This window comes from Anopheles coluzzii, chromosome 3 (assembly GCF_943734685.1).
Source record: "Anopheles coluzzii chromosome 3, AcolN3, whole genome shotgun sequence".
In the NCBI taxonomy this organism is placed as follows: domain Eukaryota; kingdom Metazoa; phylum Arthropoda; class Insecta; order Diptera; family Culicidae; genus Anopheles; species Anopheles coluzzii.
The window spans coordinates 86,219,128-86,236,741 of NC_064671.1; the positions used below are offsets into that span (position 1 = coordinate 86,219,128).

General features: G+C 44.9%; 1 protein-coding gene across 16 annotated transcripts in view; it reads right to left on the minus strand.

Moving 5' to 3' along the window:
- Positions 1–224: 224 nt before the first annotated feature.
- Positions 225–17,614, minus strand: part of LOC120955935 (venom metalloproteinase 3) — a 90,488-nt gene continuing 73,098 nt past the window's right edge. For 8 of the 16 annotated variants that reach the window (XM_040377178.2, XM_040377177.2, XM_040377180.2 and 5 more), the window contains exons 8-15: positions 11,584–11,726; positions 10,154–10,209; positions 8,144–8,270; positions 7,876–8,040; positions 7,566–7,797; positions 7,175–7,275; positions 4,123–6,227; positions 1,231–1,344 (exon numbers count right to left, since the gene is read on the minus strand). In XM_040377178.2, the coding sequence (XP_040233112.2) occupies positions 5,330–6,227; positions 7,175–7,275; positions 7,566–7,797; positions 7,876–8,040; positions 8,144–8,270; positions 10,154–10,209; positions 11,584–11,726 (1,722 nt within the window). In that variant the 3' untranslated portion in view covers positions 1,231–1,344; positions 4,123–5,329. The other 8 variants (XM_040377186.2, XM_040377188.2, XM_040377185.2 and 5 more) reach the window with 8 other exon arrangements.

Sequence of the window (17,614 nt, forward strand, 5' to 3'; positions counted from 1 at the left end):
AAAAGAATCACTATCCCATAACTTAAATCCAATAAATTAAAACTCTACATTATGGTGGCAACACACACCCAACACGGTGCCAATCTCTCTTCTTGGCTTTCTACATATGCTTCCTATCTTCTCGATTTGCTTGATTTGCCCTTTTTATTTTACCTACTACGGGTGGTTTGCTTTTTGTGTTTTCATTCCATATCGTTTACAGATCCTTCCCATTTTTGTAATCACCCCAAAGGGCGTTTGTTTTCCTTCCGCCACAAAACTCATTCGCTCAACGATGTTTTGCCTGTTTGCTTAGCTCGCTAAAAAAAGTCCCCTGTTCGAAGGTACCGTTTCTTCTTCTTAACTCTTTCGCTTAGTATTATATTGTTTTTTCGTCTTCTTTTGTTCATTATTTCGTTGTAATGACGTCTCTCCGGGGAAAAAAGGGTTAAGAGAAACACCTACATACATACACATTATTAGAACAACAGAAGATGTTATCGAAACGAGCTAACGCTACCGTATGATGCAAGTACTAAAACGAATATAATAAACAGACACTAACGCACTAACTATTTACATTGAACAGATAAGCAAGCAGCCTATGAAGTGTCATACAGGAATGGGATGGGTTTGAAGCCCACCCAGTCCACCTCCGCGATCGATCTGTGTGTTTGTGTGCTTTTTTATCATTATCATGCAAACGATGATGAGCGTTTACCGCTTGAGAGACGAAAGATCACTCTAACGTGTTCGGTAGCTTACGTACGTTACTACTAAACGGCTTACTAAGTTCGCTCTAGCTCTTAGAACAAAGTTGGCGGCAGTTTCAATGCACGTATGCTAAGCAACGTATGATCGTTCTCTTTTTTCTCTCTCTCTCTCTCTTTCTCACTCTCTCTCTCTGTCTCTCTTTCTCTCGCTTAGCTCACAGATAAGCTTTCTTTAATGAACAATTTGTAGTTTTGCAGTGTAAAATACCAAAATGCACCTAAAGTCAAGTCAAAAGCGTAAGTGGAGCAGTAAATTTTCAATTTTCAGTTTTAGCTCTCCTCGCTCTCTCGCTAGAAAAGGAGTTTGCGGTTTATATTGGTGAGCTGTGGTGAGCGGCTTAATCACTAACGGCCTAACGCTTGCATCTACACAAACTGAACTGAACTTGGGTATCCTTAGCGGAGGGTTTTTGTTTTGTTTTGCTTTGCTTTGAACACAGATACACCACCCACACCCGCTACTGCTGGTTGCTGACGAGCTCGGGCTGTTGCTGCAGCTGCTGCAGCTGCAGCTGTTCCTTCAGATGTTGTAATCGCTTCCGCTTGATGGCATTCATAAAGTTTTTGTAACGCTTGTCCTCATCATCCAAAGCTGTTGTGGTCATGAAAAAGGGGGGAAAGAGCGAAAAAAAATGTCCATTTAGTTGTGAGTGCGACTAGGCATAGGTTTAGGAGCAACTCTAGGATGGAATGGATGGAGTGTTTTATCTCTCCTGTAGTTGCTTCAATTGCTCTTGCAAGCAGCTTGATTAGGGCACTGAGAAGTGTGACACCATTAGAGCGTGGTTCAGGCGAGCAATGGGAGGAAAATAAACGAATACATACAAATGAGATATGAACTACTACTATTTTACCACTACTTTTACTACAAGTGTGAAATGGGTGAATAATTTGGCCTGTTTGCAAAGGAAATTATCAACAAAGGAAGGAAAGGGATGCCGATGGGAGTGTGTTTATATACTAAAAACGCATGCATCGCATCGAGATGCATGCTGGGGTCGTGTATGTGTGAAGGAGAAGTATTTTTGGGTGTTGTGTTTTGTTTTATGCTTGAAAATGGTGGATGGTGGATCTTATGATAATAGTACAATTTGAAGGTATCACGTGCAGTAAATAACAGCGCTGGCATATATCAAAGTTGGTACAAAGGGTTTTGTAGTACTAAATATGCTGGAAACCAAACCTCGAGGAGCTTAACATTACCACTATAATTTAAGGGCCAATATATATGTATAAAGCTATATGCGATTGTGCTATAATTACTTAACTAACTACAAGTAATTTACATAATTTGTTACATTTTTGTTTTTTTTTCGATTAAATTTGCTTTGATTCGTGTTCATGCTTTGGTGGGCGAAGATGTTTTGCTTTTAAATGGTGTAATATTTCATGCATTTTCTTTTAGTTTTTGGTACCTCCAATCAGTCCAATTTCATTGAGTTTTATAACTTTCATGAAAATTTCTCTTTTTTTTCAATTTAATGTGCATCACAAAACAAATGTTGACCGTTTGTGCATTATAAGGTGCACTATATTGTTCGTCTGTGATCAAACGTACTAACATGTGCTCTCGTGCGCTTGTGCGTGAGCGGGTATAGTGCAGTAAACGAAGTGCCGTTTACCTTTCATCGGTGGCAGTGAGAAGCCGATATCATTTCCATTCGTTGTACCGTTTTAAGGGTATTTTTATGTATTTTTTTTTTCGTCTCGTATTTCGCGTATTAAACAATTGCAGTAGCATCTTCACTCTCGCTCTCACAGGCACCTTTAGCATAGCCAAAACGCGTATAATATACACCCGCAGCAGGTTTGTGTTAGATGTGGTAGGGTACGATTCGGTTACGTCCAACCATCAGATATAGCGACGGTTCCAGGTGGACCTTGTGGAATGAGGACTTAGGGAATCCGATAATATCTGAAAGTAAGCCGAAAGACGAAAGACTACCAATCAAGCACGCACTTATGTACACGGCCAGTGCCTCTCTGTGGTAGGTGGTTGGTGGGTACAGTTTAGTTGATAGGGTTTTGTTTGCATGTGCTCTGTACGATGGTGCTAACTTGGAAAATTCGGGGAAACATTGGGGGATTTATTCCCAACCATGAACGGCGAATGGGACAACGAATGGGTCAAACTTATATTGTACACTATCTTACACACTAATAAGCGCTACTTGTATACTTGTTCCGGTATGACGGGTTCGGTTTTATGGGGCATGCAGCGGTAAGGGGTTCGTGCTGATGATCGTACATGCAAAACCCGGGCTGGTTGGCATCGTTTCAGTGATGCATTTGCATGCAAATTTTCTGCGTGTCGGCGCATGTACAATTCGAACTTAAATGCTATATACAGCTAGGGAAGAACTCCAACCAAGCACTAACCACAGTCGCGCTGTTCCGTTTGTGTTCCGTGGCTCTTTAACAGCTAATAGATATATTAATGTTTAACGCTACTGGGTTTTGTTTTTTACTGTTTTTTTTTGTAGTTGGCTAAAAAGGATTGTAAGCAAAAGGCACAGGTATCCACAGCAGCAAGCTTCCCTCTACTACGTTCGAAATGGATGAGGAGATGATCATGTGAATAGAATTGGGTTTTGGTTGGTAATGGGTTCCGGATGTCATACAGAGTTGTTTCGGTAGGTAGGGAAGGACAGTAGAGACAGTCGAAAAGGTATCAGAGATCGATAGTAAAAAGTCCGTACAGTTGTGTACGAAATAGTAGGTAGAGTAAGTAGAGTAAGTAGAGTAAGTAGAGTAAGTAAAGTAGAGTAGGGTAGAGTAGAAAGTCTTCCACAGTCAAGTGTTGAAGTAGATCTGAAAGGTGATCATGCAACAGAAGTAGTTACTGGACAGAGTAGGCGAGTCAGATCGCACACTATTATATCTCGATCCGATCCGGTAGCTTTGAAGAATAGATACTGAGAAGATCACAGAGAAAAAATAGAGTAGATGAAATGTGCAGACAGCTGTGCGCTTGGGGTACAAGTAGAATACTCCCAAGCGTTCATTGGAATCCAAACAAAATCAGGTTTAATGTAGAATATACAAGTAACCAGGACACTGGATGCCTGTTGTTGTGCCTTGGTGTGCAATGGTGTGTTGGATGAAAGGGCTGATCATATTGTACAGTAGTAAACAGCCAAGTACCCACAGTAACCCAAAGAAAGGTTCCAAGTTCTCCCGCACCGACGACTACTCTCTCATGCAACGTGGTGAGAAGCGACAGGATAAGTAAAGTACATTGGTTGCCTTAGTGGGAGGCAGTAGTAGTCACCACTACAGCCAGTGCAGAGTTTATGTGTATGTGACAGTAAAAGAGAGAGAGAGAGACAAGGAGAGGGAGAAAGTGGTAATTGTAAAATAATATTCTTACCGATCGAAATAGGTGCGAACACGGATGCGTGCAGTCTCACACACACACACACACACAAGTGGGTGAGCGTTTTCGCCTCTTCTTATATTGTACGTGTGTTTGTGAGTGCTTAGTATGTGTGTATGTTTGTTTTATTTTCTTTGCTTCTTCGTATCCTTTTCCCGCTTCCAGCTATTTCTTAACAGATTTAAAATGTGCATCAAAGGTTTTTATGTTTTTGCTTGCTTCTAAATCTTCTGCCTTTGGCCAAGCAAAGTGGAGCAGTATGTTTTCGAAATCCAGCGAAAATCTTGCTCGTGGTGAAGTGTTTTCCTCCCTCCTTCCCCTTTACTATTCTGTAATCTTGTTTTCTCACCTTTAACAGGGTTTTTTTCAGTTACATTTACGTGTCCTTATCCTTACCATCTGTTATCTTTATGCGTTAAAGCCCTACCAAATTCTCTTCCCGATGCACAGTAAGTTCGCAAACCAGGTAAACTAATTAACGATAAATGTTGTATTAAATGAGCCAGTTCGATTTCGTATGTTTGTGTGTTTGTTTACACGCGTGAAATGAATCTTAAATGGACCACAGTCTAATTTTTTACCGTGCAACTTGGCAGACTTTTGAGTTTACAAACTTAAGCAACTACAACTTATCAACATTCGTGTTTATCATCCCCATCATCATCATCATCTTCAAACCTGTGTGTGTTTTGATTTCTGTTCCAAACGAATAAGTTCGAGTTCTTTTCCTTTTCATCGTCATAAGAATAAGAAAAGTGATAACAAATCACAAAAAAATCAAAAGTGAAAAAGTAAGAGCTTAAAAACATAAAACTTTCAAAGTAAGTATAAAAAAGTGTACACAAAACACAAGCAGAACTGAAAAAAATATAAAAAATAAGTGCAAGAACAAGTGAAAAAAAACATCAAAGCAAATGTACAATCCCTTTTTAACAGCCTTAACAACACGCGCACACAAGCTCCCCGGACACAAGCGCGTCCATTCCTAAAACGGATGTAAACGCTTGCTGGAAACACTGGCATGGCGGGAAAGCTGAATGGGAAGATTGCTGTGTGTTGTGAACAGAGAGAAGAACAGAACACCCAAAGCGTGCACATTAAAAGCACACTAACACACTCCGCACACCGTCTTTCAGTGCGCTAGTACCACAAAATATGAAGTAAAATGGAGCTTTACTGGAAGCTTTTACCGACCGACAGCTCAGTAGTAACGGCCCGTCCGTGCTGAAGAAGGCTGGCTATTACTACTAGCGCTACCGCTACCATTACTACCACTACTACTACTACTACTGCTGGCCGGCTGCCGACCGCTGGCAACGCTGGCCACGCTCAGCTGGCTGTTCGCGCCGAGATAGTTGCCGTTCAGTGCGTTCGTGTTGGTGCGCTTTGCAAAGTAGGAAAAGTTGTACGGGTTGCGTGTGGTCGTTTGTGCGATCCGGTTGAAGTACACGTCGAACACCGGATGGTAGGTGGCTTTCGGTTTGCGTGTGGTGGTGGTGGTGGTCGCCGTGGTGGCATCATGCGCACCATCGCCGTACGCGTGCGGATAGCTGTTCTGCTGTTGGTGGTGGTGTTGTTGTTGGTGCTGTTGGCTGTTGTAGTGCAGTGCGTTACTATTGTCATCCTCACGGTTGTTGCCATTGTTCCAGGACGGTCGGGGCGTGGCGATGGTCGTTGGGCTTTTGGTCGAGCTGAACGTGTACTTGCTGAACACGTACGGCGTCTTGGTCGTCGTTTTCGTACTGTACGGTGTCGACTTGGTCGTCGGGTTGTAGTGATTGTAATTGTTGTTGTTCCCGTTGTTGTAGTTGTTGTTGTTGTTGTTGTGGTATTGGTTGCCATTACCGTTACCATTATCACTAGGGCTAGGAGGGCTTTTAGCTGTATGGTAATCATTGGGATAGGTACTCGTGGACTTGTGATGGAAGTACTGGTAGTAGTTCCTCGTCGATGTCGCCGGCGGCGGTGATGGTGTTGTAGTGGTGGTGGTGGTGGTGGTTGTTGTGGTGGTGGTGGTGCTGGTTGTCGTTGATGTCGTTGGCGTGCTAGACGGTTCATAATATTCTTCCTGCTGATCTGACTTGTCGTCGTAGTTATATCTAGAGAACGGTTGATCCGTTAGATTGTTGTTGCGCGTTAAACTCGGTTTGCTTGGGGTTTTGATTTGATTTGGTTTGGTTTGGCTCGATGCTCGACAGCTTTTGCTTTGCCGACCATCGGTTTTGCGGGTTCTACTGAGTTGGTGTTATTGCGGACGATTTGAGGTTTCGCTTTTTGTGCAAATAGGATGAGACGGATAGGGAGAGAAAGAGAGACAGAGAGACACGAGAGACAGACGGGGACGGGAGTTCTGGGGTGGAGTTGTTGATGGTGAGATCACTATTTACAAATCGATGGTGTTGTTGCTGTTTTGCATGTGGACGGTATGGTGTAGATGTGGGTGTGTATGTGTGTGCGTGTGTGATACATGACTCCGTGGTGTAAAATCGTACGCTATCGGTGTGTCCGGAACTGTGTCACTGTTTGCGCTATCACGCTCACTAGGAGCCTGGTGCTGGTTGACTGGCTGGCTGGTTGGCTGGCTGACTGATGGGAGTGTCTAGACTTTAACGGCTTGAGGATGAGATTGGCGGTGGAAGTAGATGTAGTAGATGCGATCGGTGTGCTTATGATGTTGTGTGGAAGTTGTTGATGTTGAGCAGGGCATTGGGAAATTGGGAGAGGAAGTTAAAGACAGAGTTCTTCGAGATTGTTGTGATGTGTTCTCGCCGAAATGTCGGATGATACTACGTAGAAGCGATGTACTTGATGTTCTGTTTGCCATCTTCACCTCTTCAGGCTGTTCAGGGTGTACTCCACGGCCGCGCACGATGTTTGATGCAAGTGTTCGATTTGATGATGTTGATGTTTTGTGCGTGTATATGTGTTTGAATGTTTGATGTTAGGCGAAAGAGAATGGAAATGGTGGTATCGTGCAAAACTCTCTGTACCACACACACGGTGGCGAATGGTGGAAGGAAGGGTGGGAGTGACTTATCATACGTACTTCACAGACTGCTGATTGTAGCGCGTGTACGATGGAGTGTGTTGCGAATAGTCCGGTATAATGTTTTCATGCTCCGCCACACATCTACCATCGAGACAGTGCTATTGATATGTCAATATAAAACGGGGTTTAGGAATTAAGAGATGTACAACGTTTTGAGAGGGCAATTGGGCAGGGGACCGCAAGCAACGAGCGCACACATTCGTGTAATTGTAGCAAAAAAAAAAAACGTCGACAGTCAGCAGGAGAATTGTTCGTAGAATTTTGGGAAGAAAAAGAGAAAAAAGAGAAAGAGAGAGAAAGACAAAACATTTCGTTAGTAGTGTAATGGAGCTTCCCGAAACGTTCGCTCGAGAAGGGCGTTTGGTGTATTCTGGCGCGCATATAATACTTGTCCATCTCCGCAGGAAGATCCTTCGGCGGCGGGCCGGTACGCGACGCAGTAGCCGCTGGCCGAATCGAAGCAGAACAGCTGGGCGCAGACGCGCTCATCCTTGAAGCAGGCGGACGTGCCCCGATCCCGCCGGCACTGGGCGTCCAGGGACAGCAGCGTACCGGGGAGCGCTCGTCCAAGCGCCTCGTCCTCGTGCGGTGGATTATGCAGGCAGCTGGCCGTGTCACCACTAGGGAGGGGAGAGACAAAACAGTATTTAGATGTAGTTATGGAGCTTTTCTTCCTTAAAATCATTCTTAGAACATACTTGAGGAAATGGTGGAAACTTTGCACACTGCACGGTGACCAGCGGAAGCCTCGCTCAGTGTGCCGCAGATCGGACATGATGTAGCCGTCCTCCCAGCGGCACTTTTCCGCACCCGGTCCGCCAAGGTAGCTCGGTGGTGGCGACCCATCATGGACCGCTCCCAGGCTGTCGAACCAGGCGAAGCAGAAATAAGATGACACATTATTAATATCTCATTGAGGAGGCTCTATCCAACGGGTTCGACGACCTCGACGTCGGATATACGTACAGATGGCCAACTTCATGGGCGGCAACGATAATGCCACTGAAACCGCCGGTATCCTCAATGATGGCAACACTGTTGACCTTTTCAAGGCGCTTGTTTACCACGCACGCTCCACCGACGTAGGCGAATCCTGCAGATGTGTCCACGAGTGGGAGCAGGGGGGTAGGGAGAAACAGAGTTAGTAAGGAATGTCCGGGCGGCGTAATCTTTGCTCGATGCACACCACCTGTGGTGGTGCGCCTCTATCGCTGGGTTGAGACTGCGCTCTCTCCTCCCGAGCCCGAACCAAACCAAACCAGTTTTTCGCGTATGAGAAATGGGTGGATGCACCAACCACCGTATCACCCTATCACCACGACATTTACAGCCGACACCCTGGGGCAGCCGATGTTGTGTGCAATCGGGCGGTGATGGTGTGATGGGTTTATGGGATGCCCTCTACTACAGTCCCCCGAGCAGGTTAGTTTAGCTATGGTCCAGCCAGGGTGGACGTTGAATTAAATTGATTCTACAGCGTGAGCGGTAGTGATGGTAGTAGCGGTAGTGCATGCAGATTAGGAAAAGCGTTAAACATTACAAGAATACAGTAGATACTCTATGTACACTACGTTTAGTATCGTCCTACAATATGTGATGGTCATCTCGAATCTAAGGTTTGAAACTATAAGAGAGTATCTAAGTGTAAAGAAGTCATCGTTTTAAGACAGAGGGCGCTAGAGTCGTTATTGGAAGGTATACAAGAAAGTGTCATAAAATGGAAAAAGATAAGAGAAATTGAAACAGATGAAAATAATAAAAGACAAATGGATTGAAATAAAAATAATGTTTCCAACGGATGCTGCTTTTGTTTATGTACACCTGAATGAAATATCTTTGAGTCATGAAATTGCTGAAATCTACTAGTTGCGACGATATAAACATATATATAGCCATACGAGTCTTGGTCGAAGACTTGCATGCTGGTGCTCCACAAAAGCGTGTGTTTCGGTGTATTTGTATTTATTATTTACATTCCTTGACAGATGTCAAAGTCGAAAAGTAATGTACAGCGAGCAACAATATTGAACATTGTTGAAGAAGACAACCTGTGATGGATCAGTGAAGGGCAGCAATGTACAAGTAGAGTTTCACAGATAGCTTCAGAAAGTATTCACACATCGATATTGTGGAAATTAAACGTCTAAAACTTCAAAAAAAAAAAAACATAAAATTCTTTTAAATGTTTAAACTAAATTGCAAAACTTTATAAAAATGTAGAAAAGTAATACTAAAAGTATCACAAAATAGAAAAAAATACAAATAAAGCAGAATAAAATGTAATAGAAGCAGACACAAGATTAAAGAAAAATGGAATAATGCAAGAAAGGAAACAGCACAATATGAAACAGATGCAATAGCTTGTGAAGGAAATCTGTAAAACACCTTAACATCAAACACAAATGTGCAGCGGTCGTAATGAAACGAATGGTGAAAAGAACAGTACCGTAAAGTATCATTTGGAACATCAATAGATGAGCTCAAAAAGCAAGAAAAAAAAATGTACAAGTTAAGTGAGGTGAAAAAAAAGAGCAGAGAACAGAGTTCACAAATCATTTACACGAAACATAATCACGATAGTGCGTGAAAAAGCGAAAAAGAAAGAGAGCGAGAGAGCTATAGCAAAGGTACAAACAGACAGTGATAGTGAAACGGTGAGCAAAACTGCCGATAGTGAATGCGTAGTAAATGCGCTAGCCTAAACAAAAAATAAAACCTAATGGTGAAGGGGTGTAGTATTTGTAGAAGATAGCGTGATGGAAAAATATCCTCTACGAAGAACAACAGCAACAGCAACACAGTAGTGGAGTGGTAAAAAAGAGTGATGCATTTTTTTAAATGTTTGTTTGGTGGTCGGCTGGATAGGATTTATGTGAGTTGTGTGCTACAGGAGCAGCAGCAGCAGCAGCAGCCAATGCAGCAACACAACACAGCGAGCAGTCGTGTGCGTGTGCCGGACGGGTGGCCTATAATTACCTGCGGTACCGCGATTACACGCGTCATTTGCATATTGCCTTCTACACATATCTAGTCTGCAATGGTAATAATTAATTGGTTGGTGGTTAACGATACGGTTAATGGTTGCGGGTGGGCGACACCCTAATAAAATGCATCAATTCCCCCGTTCTGTGCACAGGAGGTAACGACTGTAGAGTGGACGACTCTGTTCAGGGAGGTAGATATCGCAAAGAGCATGTGATGTCTTTTAAAGCGTTTTTTTGTTGCGCTATAAACGACAACTCTTTACAGGAGTGGTTCGAAGTAGTTGCGTCTTGTGTCGGTTGAGTGTTTTGGTAATGTTAGTAAATCGTTGTGTACTGTGTAGCACATCTTATTCACTGTTTTGCGTGGCATACCAGGAACACTGGATGTAATCAGCCTTGGGACGTCGTTTCGGTTGAGGCAGCAGAACCGCCGAGGAGATTAGTCGTTAAACCAACTCCACAGATTATTGAGGCATTGAGGTGCTCATAAAATAAAACTGAAAACATCTAACATCTAACCGACGTAATCAGAACACTAGCCAGTTAAGTATAGGAGTGAGTAAAAACGAAGCACAAAAAATTAGAAGTAAAACGGTTAAACAAGATAAGTAACTAATAAAAACACGGGAAGAAGAAGGAAGTGGTTAAGTTGAGTAGTAAAATGGTAAAAGAACAAAACTAGTACAAGATAACACTATTAGCAAAGTACAGAATAAAAAGGAGTAACTAATAGCAATTAAGGGTAAACAAAAGCACATAAGAGTAAAGGTGTGTAAGTGGAAAAGAAAGTAGAGGAGGAAACATTTACCGGCTGTGCCCTTCGTACAGCGGCCACCTTTCCTTCTTCGGCACATATCATACCTGCGAAAGAGCTCGATTAGTGCATAGTAATAGTGGTTGGTTTATAGAGTTTTCGTTCCAGAATTTAAAGTGTCAAACTTAGGAAGAGAAGAGGTTTCGGAGAGGTTGTTAAAACCGGCACGTAGAACGGAGTTTCTACATCAACGATGAAGGGTGTAGAAGTAGAGAAGCAAAACAAAGGAAAGAAGACAAATGTTAACCTATAGAGACCAGCTCTACATAGTCGGTATCTTGAGGGATTCTTCAAACAGATCTTAAAAAAGGGGTCATCTTCCGAATCGGTACAATTCTGGAGGATTACAAACAGAAGACTCGCAACACTTGGCGACAGCTTCCTGCAAACTATAACCTCGGCCAATCCCATTCTCTGCCATCTCTATAGTACGTGTAGAGGTGTAGTCACTGATTGTCACTTGCATCTCTTGTTGCATCTCGAGACACTCCACTGGCCTGGAATCACTTGCTCCGCGTCGTTCTCTTAGTCCACATGTTGTGTCTGTGCAGTTGGGTACATTGTTCCGCGCGTCACTTGCGGGCAGACGCGAAACGCGCTATACTTACTTCGTGATGGCAACGGCAATATCGTACACCGGGAGCCTCCGTTCCCGGAACAGGTACTTGCCCATGTCGGTGAGGGCGGCCGCCGAATCGATCGCATCCCGTCCGACGCGGTTCCGCTCCAGGTAGGGCGTTGCGTCACGGCCCTGGGGAAAGGAGGGGGAAGAAATAATTGTTGAGAGAATGATTTGTAGGTTAAGCATGTGATAAGAAAGAGAAATGGAAGTGATTATTGGTCTTCTAAACCTATACCATCGCCCACTGCTGATGTAACACAGTAGTTCCTGAAGATCTTCATCATTTCATAAAAGCTCTGCTTGCATTACCTCATCTCTCTGGTGGGAAGGAAACGAATTGAAGGCCAAACTAGCAACAGACGACGAACCTCGCTCGTGACGACAATTGCCAATTATCGAAAGCCCCTTCGCAAGCCCAAACCAAACTTGCTCCCACCACACCATTACCAGTAGCTTCTTATGCCATCCACGAACTACAAGGTATAGAGAGCACTTCCTCTGTGCGCCCGAAAATTGCAATGCAGCAATGAGTTCCACTTCCCTGCGCTGTCACAGATTTGCGTTTTGTCATGCGATACAATGCGGTGAAAGTAAACCGTCGTCACCGTGCATCATTAAACCCGATAAACATATGCTCCCGGCGGAGTTGTGTCATTTGCCCGGACCTACTACCGATCAGTTGGAAAGTCTGCAACCAATGTGAGGAGTAATCGGGTACAATCGAAGATAATTTCCCCGTGAAGGTCGTTGTTGGAGCAGGAAAGAGATTGGCTACGAGTTTCCGTGTCGTCTCGGCCGTCAGACATGTGTCATGTGACGTGAGCAAACAACAAAAAGCAAGCAGTTTGAAACTATTTCCGATTCCGATGGGTTCGTATGCTGCAACAAGCTCTCTTGCTGCTGGACTTACAGCGATCGATAACTTGTCGCTCACTGTAACGCACATTGACACTGCCATTTCACAGCCCTCACCCAACCTGGGGGTCCTCCCCATTTTGTCCCAATTGTTTGCCGCCGCGGCTGGGCCTGTGTTTTATGAATGGACTCATTAGCATACGAAGCACACCTACTGCCCGGTGTGTGTTAGCTCGGACAGACGAAATGGCGGACAGCCAAGCGACGAACCCCAGCCGAAGACGCACCTGATGAGCGCAGTGTTGGAAACAGGTGTGCGCTCGCGCACATGACAGCTGTATGAGAGGAGCTATATTTGTGGCTCCGTGTATTCTCGCACACACACACAACAACCCATGGTTGATATGACGTGTTTCTGCGTCCGTTTTTGGCCGGTTGACCTTCACAGCCGAGACGCGGTGTTTCCGATAGATGGTAATTTTTTATCTACCCAACAACAAATTTAGATGTTGATGTTTCCTTTCCCGGAGTCTTTTTTTTCGGGTGAGGTGAATGAAACGAGCGCGCGCGAGATACGCCCATAAAGCGCGAGAAGCAGAGGGCCCCCTCGGACGGTTCCGCCGAACGGAATCAAAAGGGCAATAAAAGTTCTTTCGACAACACGCATTAAACACGCGGCTACCCTCCAACGGCAGTGTCGTCTGCGGGGGGAGGACGAGGTGGCGGTTTGATAGTTTACCGATATGGGAAATCTCGTACATCGCTGTTATCTGGAGGGGTAGAACGAAACATCAATATTTTACGCAGGACAGAAGGAGTAAAAGTGAAACAAAAAACTGCTTCTGATATTTCAAAAAATGGTGCAAAAATGGTTGTGTGGAGACTTTATGAATGAAATCTAAAGAAACGGGAACGAGGCTGTGTGCTCGTAAAAGCTGAATGACACCATTTTTGCTGGAGTGATACGTGTGCCATATTTAAGTGAACATAAAAATGCAACAATGTTGCGAATACAATTTTGGAGGTGGTACTCTTTGGAAGCTTGGAATGCTGAAGTTATTCTTCGTGGCTTCCTTTGCCTTTGGGGTGGAGTTTCCCATAAACGCTCTCCGGGAGGTCTTCCCGTTTCTACAGCCAGCAGTGATCATCCACGAAAGGAAATCTGTTCTTCTATGTGTGTTGGTTCTTGCTTCTTGCTGTACAGCTTAGTTCCAAGACAAAAACTTTTACTTCCAACCAACCAAGGCATTGTAAAAGCTCGCGAAGCTGGGCAGCTTCCACAAAAAAAGTGGAAACCAAAGCTCTTGCGGGCGCATTTCGACTCCTCTGACAGTGTTGTGTTGTGGTCTCTGTCTCGAATTTTCGGTACATCGGACATGCAAACTCAAAAACCCTCACCAAGTGCTCCAGCTGTGTGTGTATCATAAATTTTGTTGATAAAAAGAGTGCTCTGTGTCACCGTGCGAGAGTCTCTCGGGGCAAGAGAAAAAGAAAGCACTAACCAACCTTCCTCAATGTGGCAGAGGAAAAGGGAGGGATCAACCCGGCATGCAGGAGTGGAGAACTTCCAGCTCATCAACGCTTCTTTTACATTTCGGGACGTACTTCCATCCACACACAAAAATAAAAAATAAAAACGCACCAGATGAATCGACTTTGGGCCGTCGTCATCCAAACTGGCAAATTTCCAAACCCCTTGGCCGGCCCCAAACGAGTCGATCCAGACGACTGGGCGGGCCGCCCTGGAAGTCGGCGTCAAGCAGCAAAAACCACAGCCAGCGACCACAGCCACACGATGTCGAAGCGTACTCAAATTTACGACCTATTCTCACGACATTTAGCGCTTATTGATAATTTATCGTTATCCACGCTTGCTCTGCCTTTTTTGGGCGTTTGCTGGTATGGTCGAGGCAGCCCTGCAGATCGCCTGGGAGGGTTTCCAGGGCTTCGGTACCTTCCCGAGTGTGGGGAGATATTCTGGCGGTGATCTGACGGTGATCTCGGTGGTCAAGAGCGGCTTTTTCGCTCTTCCGGCCGTGCAAAACCCGTATTCCGATTTCTATTGGATGCACAATTTATGGCCATTATTTTAAGAACTTTTAATGAGTAATTATATTTAATGATATTGGGGTAATTTATGATTTATTTTAATTTGTGGATGGGGTTTTTTTTGTATTAATTTTTCAACGCCGCTTTTGGGCTTCGCACAGGTGATTCAAGGGATTTTCCTACCGGTTAGCAGTATAAATTCATCCCCTCTCTACCGTTCTTGGTGGTCACCGCCACCAAGCCAGCTTATCTGTGTGGTTGCTATTCCGCTATTCAAATAACCACCAAACCACACGCACACACATCCAGCAAAGATACACACAAACACACACAAGACAACACAAAATCGACTGACATCATCGGGTTTGGGTTCTTGTTGGGTGTTTGCTCGTCAGACTTAAGATTAGACTTTGGCAGAACAAGAGGAAGAAGAAGGAAAACGCTTCTCAACACCTGAGCACCTGGCCACCAACAAAATGTCGCGCTGAGATCGGTATTTTTGATTCTTTTTTCGCTCCCCCGTTTTTTTTGCCCATGGGCGTTATCGTTGCTGGGTGGGTGACCGGAGGTCCAGCAGTGGGAGAAGTGTCATTAGGAGTTGTTGCGCTCCTTGATCTTGATTTTAGCTTCGGCCGCCGAATCGTTAGACGAACCAGCCACCTGTTCCGATCGGGACTGTACGGTACAAATCAGCAAAAACAATCGCTCCATCTCCAGTTCTCCGGGGTGACACGAGGAAGAAAAGAACGCATTCTCTGTGCACACACACACACACACACACGTGTGTTTGTCTGGGGGGTTTTGTTCACCCCCACGCCGATACGTTTGATGAGAACGAGATGTGAGAGTTGAGATTGTGCGATATTAAGCGAGCGTGTGCGGCTTTTGCTCGGCGGGCAAATTCAACCCTCCGCCCAGCCAGCAATCTTATCCGCTATGACAAAGTAGCAGCATTCATCAGAACCGATACCATCCGCCAAAATCCAGGAAGGGCAGGGGAAGACAGGCCAGACGAGCGGCGGCCGGACGGCAAATGAGACGGCCAACAGTTCGCTGAAAGGGTGAATGATGGTGAATCAATTTGCATATTCACATTAATTATAGCCGGCCCCGAAATCGATTAATGAAGCTGGATCATAAAAACGGATACTTTGGATAGCATTGCGGACGGGACGGGGTGAAAGGATGAAGGTGTCGTGAAAGTGATGACTTTTGCGGGTGGGTGTGTGTGCGGTGCTGAGGGTATACAGAGGCGAACTAGTTTCAGGACGAAGCGAAATTGAACAAAAAAAAAAAACGAAAGAATGCTCTTCTTTTCTGTTTTTGCATCTCCCAGATTAACGGTCCTTTCGAAAGGGGGGAAAAGGGAAGACAACAAACAAGAAAAAAAAAATTCGGCAAACAATTTCGCAAAAAAGGGTGGCATTCTTAGCATGCCATGTGTGTCCGTCGACCCGGGCGACGATGGTGATCGTAAATTTGGCAGCATAATCACGAGCGGAAATGGCCGGCAGAGGGGGGAGGGATGATGTCCATTGTGTCGCAGGTGAATTCTCTGTGGTGAAGCACCAGTTGTGACAATAATCATAAATTCCGACCGAAAATCATCCACTAACCCATGGCCGCCGGAAGGTGTTGGAACTGCCGGTCGCTTCGAATTTAACGCGAGAATAATTAACTTCCGCTAAAGTTCATCCGGCCCCGCCGGGCGTTTCAATTAGCAAAAATAAACTTTACAAGCAGCAGCGAGCCGTGCAGAAGGTGTGAAAAGAATAACCTTTCCTTGGTTGTTGTTGTCGGTTTTTTTTACCACCTAAATATGTTAGTTTTAATCGTGGTTCGCATTTTTGTGTGTTGCTTTTTCAACAAAAAACGAAAAAAAATACTCCCAAAGCGTACACTGAACGCAACACCGGTGTCAAAGGCAGACCGCACCCTCACTGGGTGGCTGTTGCCGTGGCATAATGCTGTTTTCGTTGTTACGGTATGAAACGAAGAAGATTCATAGCCGAAAGCCCTCCATTGTCTTGCCCAGTTTCAAAGGCTTTAGGGGGTTCGCACAAGAATGACAATCTCGTGCTCGTTGTGTGTTCAATTATTCTGCATTCTGCCCTGCCCCCAACGAAGGCTCCTGTGGTCCCCGCATCCTTTGTCTTGGGAGGAATGATGGTGGAGCGTAAATGTTTTGGTTAGTGCGCATTAAACAATCACTGAGCACAGCACTGAAGAGCAGCACTGTATGGTGGCTGTAAAAGTGGTTTACCAGTGGGATTGGCCGCTTCGTCTTGCCCGGGTGGTTTTGTTTGTATTTGTGCATCGGTCGGCTGGCTGCGCCGGGGTCTCAAATGGAAAGTCTCGCCCGAAAATTGTCAAACGCGTCATTGTGCTCGGTGGGCAACCATTTCGTCGTTTTGGTGGTCTTTCGTAACAGCAATGGATACTAATTCAATTGTGTAAAAATCACAAACGATAAAAGGAAACATTAAGTTTCAGTTGCTTCATGTCGTTCACAGAAATTACATTACACAGGGATTGATTCTTTTGGAAGAATAAACTTTCGGACACAATGATTGATGGGTTGCAGAGCACAGACAAAGAACATTAAGTCATCATTTGGTGCGTTTTCGGGTAAAACACAACATCGCATTGAACAAATGAACAAAATTCTCCCCGCACATAATCGCTCACTTTCAGCAGCACGCGCTTCAAGAACAAAAGACTTCAACTGGCACACGGAAGCGACGAACCTCACTAATGAACGGCGCTCGTGGTCTGAAAACGGCTTAGGTCGCGGCAAACCCCACGGTTTGCCCCACACCAAACGTAACATTTCCTTTACACAAATCTCTTTTAATGGGGCGTTTAAAATGAATTGTGTTGTATCCAAGAACGCTCCGCTGGCTGCGCTGCTCCGCGTGGTGGAAAACAAACAAATTAGCGACTTGCAGCATAGTTTACGAGCAGCGGAAGCGGAAAGGTCCGGTGGGGAGTTTTTGCTTCCGTGTTGATTAGATTGCGATGTTTGGGGAATTTTGTGGCAGCGCGCGTCGCGTTTTGCTTATCGAAGCGGCGTGTAGCATAAACCGTTTATCTTACCGGCCCCAGTAGCCTGA